The following is a 13955-nucleotide window of genomic DNA, read 5'->3' as shown; positions in this document are numbered from 1 at the left end:
GCATTAACGCATAAAGGGAAGAAATTTGAATGGAATGATGAACAAGAGAAAGTGTTTCAGTTATTGAAGAAAAAGCTAACTACGGCACCTATATTGTCATTGCCTGAAGGGAATGATGATTTTGTGATTTATTGTGACGCATCAAAGCAAGGTCTCGGTTGTGTATTAATGCAACGAACGAAGGTGATTGCTTATGCGTCTAGACAATTGAAGATTCACGAACAAAATTATACAACGCATGATTTGGAATTAGGCGCGGTTGTTTTTGCATTAAAGACTTGGAGGCACTACTTATATGGGGTCAAAAGTATTATATATACCGACCACAAAAGTCTTCAACACATATTTAATCAGAAACAACTGAATATGAGGCAGCGTAGGTGGATTGAATTATTGAATGATTACGACTTTGAGATTCGTTACCACCCGGGGAAGGCAAATGTGGTAGCCGATGCCTTGAGCAGGAAGGACAGAGAACCCATTCGAGTAAAATCTATGAATATAATGATTCATAATAACCTTACTACTCAAATAAAGGAGGCGCAACAAGGAGTTTTAAAAGAGGGAAATTTAAAGGATGAAATACCCAAAGGATCGGAGAAGCATCTTAATATTGGGGAAGACGGAACCCGGTATAGGGCTGAAAGGATTTGGGTACCAAAATTTGGAGATATGAGAGAAATGGTACTTAGAGAAGCTCATAAAACCAGATACTCAATACATCCTGGAACGGGGAAGATGTACAAGGATCTCAAGAAACATTTTTGGTGGCCGGGTATGAAAGCCGATGTTGCTAAATACGTAGGAGAATGTTTGACGTGTTCTAAGGTCAAAGCTGAGCATCAGAAACCATCAGGTCTACTTCAACAACCCGAAATCCCGGAATGGAAATGGGAAAACATTACCATAGATTTCATCACTAAATTGCCAAGGACTGCAAGTGGTTTTGATACTATTTGGGTAATAGTTGATCGTCTCACCAAATCAGCACACTTCCTGCCAATAAGAGAAGATGACAAGATGGAGAAGTTAGCACGACTGTATTTGAAGGAAGTCGTCTCCAGACATGGAATACCAATCTCTATTATCTCTGATAGGGATGGCAGATTTATTTCAAGATTCTGGCAGACATTACAGCAAGCATTAGGAACTCGTCTAGACATGAGTACTGCTTATCATCCACAAACTGATGGGCAGAGCGAAAGGACGATACAAACGCTTGAAGACATGCTACGAGCATGTGTTATTGATTTCGGAAACAGTTGGGATCGACATCTACCTTTAGCAGAATTTTCCTACAACAACAGCTACCATTCAAGCATTGAGATGGCGCCGTTTGAAGCACTTTATGGTAGAAAGTGCAGGTCTCCGATTTGTTGGAGTGAAGTGGGGGATAGACAGATTACGGGTCCGGAGATTATACAAGAAACTACCGAGAAGATCATCCAAATTCAACAACGGTTGAAAACCGCCCAAAGTCGACAAAAGAGCTACGCTGACATTAAAAGAAAAGATATAGAATTTGAAATTGGAGAGATGGTCATGCTTAAAGTTGCACCTTGGAAAGGCGTTGTTCGATTTGGTAAACGAGGGAAATTAAATCCAAGGTATATTGGACCATTCAAGATTATTGATCGTGTCGGACCAGTAGCTTACCGACTTGAGTTACCTCAACAACTCGCAGCCGTACATAACACTTTCCACGTCTCGAATTTGAAGAAATGTTTTGCTAAAGAAGATCTCACTATTCCGTTAGATGAAATCCAAATCAACGAAAAACTTCAATTCATCGAAGAACCCGTCGAAATAATGGATCGTGAGGTTAAAAGACTTAAGCAAAACAAGATACCAATTGTTAAGGTTCGATGGAATGCTCGTAGAGGACCCGAGTTCACCTGGGAGCGTGAAGATCAGATGAAGAAGAAATACCCGCATCTATTTCCAGAAGATTCGTCAACACCTTCAACAGCTTAAAATTTCGGGACGAAATTTATTTAACGGGTAGGTACTGTAGTGACCCGAACTTTTCCATGTTTATATATATTAATTGAGATTGATATTTACATGATTAAATGTTTCCAACATGTTAAGCAATCAAACTTGTTAAGACTTGATTAATTGAAATAGGTTTTATATAGACAATTGACCACCCAAGTTGACCGGTGATTCACGAACGTTAAAACTTGTAAAAACTATATGATGACATATATATGGTTATATATATAGTTAACATGATATTATGATATGTAAACATATCATTAAGTATATTAACAATGAACTACATATGTAAAAACAAGACTACTAACTTAATGATTTTGAAACGAGACATATATGTAACGATTATCGTTGTAACGACATTTAATGTATATATATCATATTAAGAGATATTCGTACATCATAATATCATGATAATATAATAATTTAAAATCTCTTTTGATATTATAAACATTGGGTTAACAACATTTAACAAGATCGTTAACCTAAAGGTTTCAAAACAACATTTACATGTAACGACTAACGATGACTTAACAACTCAGTTAAAATGTATATACATGTAGTGTTTTAATATGTATTCATACACTTTTGAAAGACTTCAAGACACTTATCAAAATACTTCTACTTAACAAAAATGCTTACAATTACATCCTCGTTCATTTTCATCAACAATTCTACTCGTATGCACCCGTATTCGTACTCGTACAATACACAGCTTTTAGATGTATGTACTATTGGTATATACACTCCAATGATCAGCTCTTAGCAGCCCATGTGAGTCACCTAACACATGTGGGAACCATCATTTGGCAACTAGCATGAAATATCTCATAAAATTACAAAAATATGAGTAATCATTCATGACTTATTTACATGAAAACAAAATTACATATCCTTTATATCTAATCCATACACCAACGACCAAAAACACCTACAAACACTTTCATTCTTCAATTTTCTTCATCTAATTGATCTCTCTCAAGTTCTATCTTCAAGTTCTAAGTGTTCTTCATAAATTCCAAAAGTTCTAGTTTCATAAAATCAAGAATACTTTCAAGATTGCTAGCTCACTTCCAATCTTGTAAGGTGATCATCCAACCTCAAGAAATCTTTGTTTCTTACAGTAGGTTATCATTCTAATACAAGGTAATAATCATATTCAAACTTTGGTTCAATTTCTATAACTATAACAATCTTATTTCAAGTGATGATCTTACTTGAACTTGTTTTCGTGTCATGATTTTGCTTCAAGAACTTTGAGCCATCCAAGGATCCATTGAAGCTAGATCCATTTTTCTCTTTTCCAGTAGGTTCATCCAAGGAACTTAAGGTAGTAATGATGTTCATAACATCATTCGATTCATACATATAAAGCTATCTTATTCGAAGGTTTAAACTTGTAATCACTAGAACATAGTTTAGTTAATTCTAAACTTGTTCGCAAACAAAAGTTAATCCTTCTAACTTGACTTTTAAAATCAACTAAACACATGTTCTATATCTATATGATATGCTAACTTAATGATTTAAAACCTGAAAACACGAAAAACACCGTAAAAACCGGATTTACGCCGTCGTAGTAACACCGCGGGCTGTTTTGGGTTAGTTAATTAAAAACTATGATAAACTTTGATTTAAAAGTTGTTATTCTGAGAAAATGATTTTTATTATGAACATGAAACTATATCCAAAAATTATGGTTAAACTCAAAGTGGAAGTATGTTTTCTAAAATGGTCATCTAGACGTCGTTCTTTCGACTGAAATGACTACCTTTACAAAAACGACTTGTAACTTATTTTTCCGACTATAAACCTATAATTTTTCTGTTTAGATTCATAAAATAGAGTTCAATATGAAACCATAGCAATTTGATTCACTCAAAACGGATTTAAAATGAAGAAGTTATGGGTAAAACAAGATTGGATAATTTTTCTCATTTTAGCTACGTGAAAATTGGTAACAAATCTATTCCAACCATAACTTAATCAACTTGTATTGTATATTATGTAATCTTGAGATACCATAGACACGTATACAATGTTTCGACCTATCATGTCGACACATCTATATATATTTCGGAACAACCATAGACACTCTATATGTGAATGTTGGAGTTAGCTATACAGGATTGAGGTTGATTCCAAAATATATATAGTTTGAGTTGTGATCAATACTGAGATACGTATACACTGGGTCGTGGATTGATTCAAGATAATATTTATCGATTTATTTCTGTACATCTAACTGTGGACAACTAGTTGTAGGTTACTAACGAGGACAGCTGACTTAATAAACTTAAAACATCAAAATATATTAAAAGTGTTGTAAATATATTTTTGAACATACTTTGATATATATGTATATATTGTTATAGGTTCGTGAATCAACCAGTGGCCAAGTCTTACTTCCCGACGAAGTAAAAAAAATCTGTGAAAGTGAGTTATAGTCCCACTTTTAAAATCTAATATTTTTGGGATGAGAATACATGCAGGTTTTATAAATGATTTACAAAATAGACACAAGTACGTGAAACTACATTCTATGGTTGAATTATCCAAATCGAATATGCCCCTTTTTATATAGTCTGGTAATCTAAGAATTAGGGAACAGACACCCTAATTGACGCGAACTCTAAAGATAGATCTATCGGGCCCAACAAGCCCCATCCAAAGTACCGGATGCTTTAGTACTTCGAAATTTATATCATATCCGAAGGGTGTCCCGAAATGATGGGGATATTCTTATATATGCATCTTGTTATTGTCGGTTACCAGGTGTTCACCATATGAATGATTTTTATCTCTATGTATGGGATGTGTATTGAAATATGAAATCTTGTGGTCTATTGTTACGATTTGATATATATAGGTTAAACCTATAACTCACCAACATTTTTGTTGACGTTTAAAGCATGTTTATTCTCAGGTGAATATTAAGAGCTTCCGCTGTTGCATACTAAAATAAGGACAAGATTTGGAGTCCATGTTTGTATGATATTGTGTAAAAACTGCATTCAAGAAACTGATTTCGATGTAACATATTTGTATTGTAAACCATTATGTAATGGTCGTGTGTAAACAGGATATTTTAGATTATCATTATTTGATAATCTACGTAAAGCTTTTTAAACCTTTATTTATGAAATAAAGGTTATGGTTTGTTTTAAAAATGAATGCAGTCTTTGAAAAACGTCTCATATAGAGGTCAAAACCTCGCAACGAAATCAATTAATATGGAACGTTTTTAATCAATAAGAACGGGACATTTCAATAACCACATATGTGAGGATAATGTCGATCATTATAATAAGTCTGGGGATCTTGATGGAGAAGATGATTTCTCTGATGATTCCATTATTGGTTGAATGTTGGTTAATGAACTAAAGGACAAAGTTAAGTATGATGATTAACCAAAGAATATGTTTTGATGATGACACATACATATGCATAAGTGATGACCGACATCTTAATATAAAACACGCAAGGTCACTAATCCATACTTTATCTTGCAAATGACCAAGTCAAACAAAATTTAAAGAATGGAAATAAAGATCAACAAAATACACGGTCAACGGTCGACCGCATACCCAGCCGTAGAAGCCCAAACTGAATTGCAACGCAGTTTTGTGAAAACAAGTTGCAAGGTCACCACCACGGTCAACCGTAGTGCGACCGCAATTTTCTCTGTCACCATTTTTGACCAAATTTAGTTTGACTAGTTTTCGACATCTATAATTCATGAAACCTTGTTCAACATACTTAGAATAGATATCCTTTCCATACTCAATTGAGTCTTGGTCATAAAAACACTAATCTTGGTTAATTACGCTTAATTACTTCTTAATGACAAATTAATCATGATTAGGCATAACACATAAGTGTTAATCAATAACTTGTGATCTTAAAACTTGGATATATTTAGTATGATCACCAAGTACCAACACACTTAAGCCAATGTCACTAGGATATTAATTTCAATTAAATATGACTTAGTGATTAATTAAGGTTAAATGAAGAACAATGCTTTCAAGTGTAACTAGCAAAGACTTGTAATCCTAAAATACACTTAGATACATTTAGGATGGTCACCAAGTCCCAACTAGAGATTGCTCTTACCTTGTGCATGTGTTGGACATTAATGTGTGCTAGCTTACACATTAATCATGCAATATGTTATATTGCAAGTAAGCTTGCCAAAAGCTTAGATTATAATGTTGTGCAAATATCTATATGATTGATTTTAGAATAACTATCTCTTGCTATATGTGAGTATTACTTGCTACTTGCTAATATGTTTAATACTCATCAAATTGCCAACTTGATTAATATGCTTGCTATGTGCTCACTAGTTAGAATACTAGAATTCAATTAACTAGTCTACTCCAATAAATTAAGTGTGAAATGGTTCACAAAGGAATAATAGTCAATTGTCTATTTGGTCTTGTCTAAGTAACAAGTTGTGATTACTTATTCATGTATGACTTGACATTGATGTCTTTACACACTTAGTGATTACCTTAGAAAGACATCATTCAATTATTCTCTATTTTAACCTTGAAATGAATATGACTTGTGGTTAATTGAAACTAGGAAGTTAATGACATATTGACTAGTCTTTAGGATTGAACCAAATGCATTAATGTGACTAACTAAGTCTTGACCAAACTGAGATTTTCCAAAATATCAATCAAGACACTTCTCCAAGAATGTTGGGTTTGCCACTTTTGGAGTGTTATGTCACTTTCACTCAATAAGACCAAATCCCACACACTTAATGCATATAGTACTTGTATAGGATGTTGGGTTTCTTTTGCAGGTGCTAGAAGGAGTAAAGTTTCCAAAATGTGGTGTTCAAATCTGAGTCAAACTTTCATACAACGGATACATATTTTGGACTGGAGCACGCACGGTCGAACCACGGTCAACCGTGCTGGTAACCGTGTGACAACGGCTATTTTTTGAATCTCACTATAAAAGGTAAGCATTGAAGAGCATTTGAAGCTGACCCTCTTGCATATTTAAAAGGCTTATTTCCAGAGATCACAAGTGCATTAATTACTACTCAAATGTGATCAAGCAAGAGAAGATTATATGATCTTATAGATATAGAATTGGGTTATTGTAAACTTACTAATCAAAATCATTTATCTTGTGAGTTTACTTAGTGTAATGTATGTCCTAGTATTGTCTTAGGATCATCATTGCAAAGTGTGTGAGTCTTGTAACTTCAATTAGTAGAAGCATATGCTAGCTTAGTGATCCACTTCCTTGAAGGAACTTAGGAAGTTGATTAATCTCATTTGGAGATTAATACTTGTCTAAGGTGAAGACAAGTTGATCTAGATTGGAATTGGTCTTTCAAAGAGATAGAAAGATTAGGTTTGTTGTCTACCAAAGAAGTTGAAGACTTGTAAATCGGATCTCCGCAGGGTTTGGAGAAAAGTGCTTAGTGAAGCAAGAAATTCCGATTAATGTAATCCGTGAGTGGATTAAGGTGGATTAGTTAACATCCACCCGAACCACTATAAATCCTTGTGTTTATGTTCTTTACATTACTTCATTTATCATATTGAACATACACACCGTACACATCAAGTTTGAGTTGAATTGGTTGATCATAGTTAATCGAATTTAGTGATCGATCGAAAAAGTGTTAAAAACGTATCAAGCAACTATTCACCCCCTCTAGTTACTTACATCCGTGGAGTTCATTAACGATAGATATGATATTCCAATGTTTGCAGCAAATAATGGTGATACATCACCGACGATAGCCGGGAAAAATCCAAGAGTTGGTGACAACCATTTAGAAGACCAAGAGTCAGGGTGTGAAGATCAAGGGGAGAGAGTGGCAGAAGTGCATCGGGAAGAGAAAGATAGTTAGGATAACATAATTAATGATGAAGTAATTAGCGGTGACACTCCATTAACATATGAGAATAATAATAATAATAATAATAATAACTTTGGGGTTAGAGAAGATAACAGTTATGGAATAAATCGAAAAGAGGATGACATACTCGGATCAGATATGTCCAATAAGAGTAATGAGGTAGACATTGAAGAAAAGAATGTTGTTGGGCTGAATGATGAAGATAATGGGGAAACTTGGCTAAGTGTTAGCGAAAAAAGGCCAACTATAATATAATAATAAATGAGAACAATGAAGTAAATATGTCAGGAGAACCAATAGTTGGAAATAAAGAAAAATTCAAAAATGATGATGCAACTACTGGTGATAACGGAAGAATTAAGACGAATGGGCCTAATGGGGAGTTTAGGCTAAGAGAAGCAGGCTGCATTAGATTAAACAACATTAGAGTAATTTATGGGCCAACACCTAGAAGGGGGTGTATTCAAAAGGAGGCACTTGATCAGATAATGTTGGGCCAGAATATGGTGGACTTAGAAATGTCGTGGAAATAAGTGAGCCAAGTGATGAAGGGTTAGATCGATCAAAGAAAGTAAAATCAAAGAAGGCCAACCAGAAAGATTTCGAGGGCAAACAGTCTCTCCACTCCTTTGAAACTTATCGAGGAGAAACATGAACATAAATAACAACAAAATCTGATTGACAGGGAAGAGTAATGGAAAGCAATTAATGAAAATAACGTTCACAAATAAGAATAATAGAAATTACACTTTCTCTCTAATTACAAAGATAAACACTAATCTTTATATCTCTTATAATTATGAGATTAACACTCACTAACTTTCTATTAAATTTTTTTAGTACATGACTTGAGAATGTATTTTTTTTTTGGGATGATGAATGGGCTTTTGTCCATCTCTATTTATACTACTAGAAATGACAGAAAATATAAACAATTGACAAGTATGTGATAGGTGAAGTTTGGCAACTTTTATCAAGTCAAATTTCCACAATATACATGTGCATGTTGACTATCTTTATTGACCACCACCGTCGAACATTGGTATTATTATTATTATTTTTTTTTTTGAAAGGCAAGCTTGCATCAGTCCGGACCGAAGCCTAGTCAACATTGTTATTATTTCAACACCATTTTCATTCACTTAAGATTCTCAAAACTTACATCATAGTAATACAAAAATTAGACTATCACATTGACATAAAAAAAACATCACATACTCATTCCTTCTTAAAGTGTCTCATGCCATGGTTACTTATTTTTAAATTCGTGTCTCTTTGACTTTGAAAAGACTACACATAATGTATTTTCCGTCATCATGTTAGTTGTAGGTGGCATATCAAGATCATAGGATCTTCAACACCTTTTTATGGTAGATCAAAAGAAATTGTCGTTGAATGTTTTTATAGTGGATTTGTATTGAAGACTAATTTTAAAAACATACATAACTCAAAGTGAATTGTATTCTATATATAGTCAATACATAATTTCATATTAAATGTAGACAAATGAAAGGATGTTTAACTTCATACTATATATGCATGAGTTATCTTTTGTTAAGTGTTATAATATCAAGAAATTCAAAAGTAAGAAAAATGATATATATATATATATATATATATATATATATATATATATATATATATATATATATATATATATATATATATATATATATATATAAAAGTTAAAACTTCATTAAACTTCTAACTATCCTCATTTATACTAAGAAAGTCAAAAGTTCTATCAACATTCTAAAAAAATTAATTATTAGCATAAGATTCAATTTAAAGTTTAGGGGTAATTTTTTCTCTTTACTATTTTACTTTAATTTATGAAGAGAATAAATCATAAATACTACCATGTATTAAGTCTTTATAATGTATAGATAGATAGATAAATAGATAGAAGATAGACATAGATACATAGATAAAAGATAGATATTATACATATGTTAATTAATAATGTATGTATATAATACATGTTGGGATGGGAGCTAGATACCTGAGGGAAAACTCTTCAACACGACACTTAGTAAGTAAATTGGGACTCGTTGAATATGAGTCTGAATTTGAGTCGAATTTTTTTAACTGAAATCCGAGCTGAAAATACCTATACCGGATCCAAAGCCAACTCATTGCCATCCCGCTGACCTAGAGTAGGATATTAGGGCGTGCAAGGCGTATGGTCGTACATGGCCCGATATCTATAAAGGCCCAAAAAAATACATCCTAATATCATAAACCTAGGTCCAATTTTTGTTAATTAATGATTTAGAAATTTTTAAAAAATACATGTCCATTTCTGCATTACATACCTAGTATTTATGACTTTTTTAATATTATTAAAGTTATTAATATATATGAAAAACGTTTGTATATATAAGGCTCACTTTTATTTTTCAAACAAAGCTCATAAAATTAACAAGATGGCCCTGCGCTAACCCAGTTGCAATGTTTAATTTTGAGTGGATCAATACAAATGAGTTTGAACATATTAACATTTGTTATTTTACATGATAAATAAACCACGCAGACTTGCTTGAGTGTCACTGAGTTGCCAAATAAACTAATAAAGCATACCACCCTGGTTAAGGAAGTGTGACCAGAGGGTGCGCACGTGATACGCAATTCACCCGATATCACGTTCGGGGACCTTGATTACCCGAGGTTCACCCTCTATTGGAAAACCAATATGCTCGTTCATAGGGGTTTCATCACTAATCCAAAAAGACATGTTAAATGTTTTTTCTGACAAACATAACGAAAACTATATAACAAAAGTTATTTCATTGAAAGATGATAAAAACCAACAAAATTACAATCGATCAACGATCAACGGCTAGGCTCGAAACTAGAAAACAAAGATTAAAAAAACAAAAAAGAGCGAATGCTATCAACAGCGGAGCTGAACCAGAACCATACCGAGGAATAAACAAACAAACCGCAACTAAACCACCCTAAAAAAATGTGTGATGTGTTATAACTAATGTTTATAAATTAAATGTGTGATGCAACTTAACAAATCTTATTATTATTATTATTATTATTATTATTATTGTTATTATTATTATTATTATATTATTATAAATTATAAATATAAATATAAATATAATTATAATTAAATAAAGGTTTATAAAAATGATTTTTAAAAGTAAACTAATGAGATTCTTCAAATTCGTTATTTTCTTGGTTTGGAAAGAACGGTAACTAACCAACACTCTATTTCAAATAGTCTCTTTTACAATGTATTTTCTCACTCTATTTCTAACAATATCTGCTAATTAATGGCCGATAACAACATGAACATCATCGTACAAGTTAGGAACATCAATACCACCACTTCTAATAACGACACTCTGAAATCAGATTTTCCGCCTCTTCTTTCGCCCTATATTGACAACATACGTCCAATTCTCGACAAGATAGACCAGCTTCGTCGCCTCAACGTCATCAAAGAAGGCATCCCTCTTCCTTCAATCGTTTTCATTGGAGATCAGCACACAGGCAAATCGAGTGTGATAGACTTACTCGTGGGTTCAAATTTGCAATCTGGATTTGATCCCCCAACAAGGGTACCTCTCATAATGAGGTTTCAAAGACATTGGAATCCTGAACCTGATCTACTACTAGATTACAACAAAAACACGGTACGAATCAAGGACGAAAAGGAGGTATCAAAATCCATTCTTGAAGCTATGAAAAAATCCACTACACCTATAACTTTGATAGTTAAGAAGAATGGTATTCCGGATCTCACCATTATCGATTTGCCCGGAACAAAAACGCTTGTTGATGATGATACATATCTGTGCTTATGTATCGTTTTCCTCTTTAGTACCTACATGGTCATGTTCATTAATAAGTTGTAGTATAGATATATGCCGATTCTAAAATTTGTATTACTCCGTAATAATCTACATATATAATTTAGTATGTAGGGTTGTTTTTAGCTCAACAACATGTCACATAAGTTTATTACTCGTAGTATGTTACCATGTGCTAATACGCATAGGGAGCTGATTCGTACACCACTAGATTTTAGCCATACACCACCAAAGGTGCATTAAAATATTGTACTGTACAACACTGTAATGCATATTTGGTGGTGTATGGCTAAATTTGGTGGTGTACGAATCAGCCCCCATACGCATATACTGTATTAGTTTCTTTTAATTTTCGATGTAGGATTTTGATTTGTACCTATTAACCGATTATCTCCAACATAGTAATAATAACAATTTGTTATTATTGCTACAAAAACGTTAGAACTTGTGAACTTAGAGAAAAATGAACATTTTCATTTTGTGATCTCCCTTGACGAACTTCTTAATTGTTTCAGACAGTACATTAAGCCAAAAGATAGTATCATCATAGAAGTTATCAATGCGTGCGGTGTAGTTTTACGGAAGATCAGAACACCGACGTCCATGTCACGCCATGTGGACACTAATAAGGAGAGGGCACTCACCGTCTATACCAAATGCGACCAATTTTGGAATGGTGACGACTTTCAGAGGTATCTGCGAAACGATTTGAATATGCACAAAAATCAGATATTTGTAATTAGCAATCGGAGATCTGGGGAAACGCACGATGAAGCACAAATCCGAGAAGCAACTTTCTTCCAGAGAAAGACACCCGCGTTTTCGGCACATCTTAAAACCTCCATGGTTGGTATTTCTTCCTTGGCCCGTAGGATTAATCGGATTCAATTAATGATCATATCAAGATGGTTTTCAGACGTCATCAAGGACCTTGATGACAAACTAAAGGCTTCAATTTTGGAGCTAGATAAATTATCCCATAATCTTATGAGTATTTCTCATGGAATGACCGGATTTATGCAAATCATTGGGTCCGTCGAGAGCAGTCTCGAAAAGATCTTAATAAAAGGCGAGTTTGATGAGGATGTGGATGATAAAGATATGCATGGCACTGTTCGCTTGGTCGAAATGTTGGACGAATTTTCAGAACAACTCCATACAAGTATCAAATTCCCTAACAACTTTCTGGTTGAGGAGATTGAGGTTTTGGAGAAAACCAACGGTACCCGGTTGCCTTATTTATATCCACGCTCCGTGTTCCTTCAGTTGCTTAGAAGAAAAGTTACAATTATATCGGATTTGCCGATTGAATTTGTAAAAAAGGTGTTCGATTACCTTGAAACCGTATGTTTAAGAGTCTTGATTGATCGTTGTGGGAATAACAACTATCCATGGTTGCTTTCTTCCATGAAAAAAGCAACCCGGAACGTGATGGATGACATCAAGGATGCGTTTATTGAAAGATTCATTCAAATGTTAGAGACGGAGAAGATCACAGATTACACTTGTGACCCCAACTATATACCGAGTTTGAACATGCTCATGGGCAATCCTCGTGACGAGTTTTTGAAGGTAATCCACAATCATCGTAATAATGACAATAATGACAATAATATAACAATGTATGTAGAAGGTTATGGGAAGATGGAGTTTAAGCACCTATTAAATGTATCAGAAAACATGATAAATCAGGCTTTTGATCTGAAAATGAGGATGACTGCTTACTGGAACATTGCTCTAAAAAGAATGGTAGATTGGACTGCGCTTCAGCTTCAGTTTTGGATTAGGAAAATAGTGAACAAAGAGATGTATATGGGAATAGCGTACGAGATGGTTGTGCGTGACAATGGTGTAGAGAATACGACGTCGGATGATGATGATGATGAACTACCGATGGATATTAAAAGGAAGATGCTACATACCACCATTGCCATGCTCCGAGAATCAAAACGAGTCATTACACAAGTCATGAATGATATTCCTGAAATTTACATTAAAAATATGACTGACCTAATTAATTAAATGATCCACCATAATCTATCTATCTATAGTACAACTTGAACTTCTTTAGCAGCGTTATTACCTCCCTTCTTTTTCTTATTCTTTTTATCCTTTCAACCCTCTTCTACCATTGAGTTCTCATTTTCATCAACCATTCTTACATAAACAGAATATCGTCACAAATTAGCCAACACAAATCAGTATATAGAAGTCTCAAAATTTCTAATTTATCATTCTGGCAG

The 13955-nt window shown here is 33.8% G+C and overlaps 1 protein-coding gene across 1 annotated transcript; it reads left to right on the top strand.

Annotated features, from left to right (window-relative positions):
* Positions 1 to 11172: 11172 nt before the first annotated feature.
* LOC139888071 (dynamin-related protein 4C-like) lies at positions 11173 to 13734 on the top strand. Its single transcript, XM_071871104.1, has 2 exons — positions 11173 to 11696; positions 12228 to 13734. The coding sequence occupies exons 1-2, from the start codon at positions 11173 to 11175 to the stop codon at positions 13732 to 13734; spliced, it is 2031 nt and encodes a 676-aa protein (XP_071727205.1).
* Positions 13735 to 13955: the final 221 nt, after the last annotated feature.

This window comes from Rutidosis leptorrhynchoides, chromosome 2 (genome assembly GCF_046630445.1).
Source record: "Rutidosis leptorrhynchoides isolate AG116_Rl617_1_P2 chromosome 2, CSIRO_AGI_Rlap_v1, whole genome shotgun sequence".
In the NCBI taxonomy this organism is placed as follows: domain Eukaryota; kingdom Viridiplantae; phylum Streptophyta; class Magnoliopsida; order Asterales; family Asteraceae; genus Rutidosis; species Rutidosis leptorrhynchoides.
Note: the sequence above shows the minus strand (reverse complement) of the source record. Positions and strands in the feature narration are given on the sequence as shown.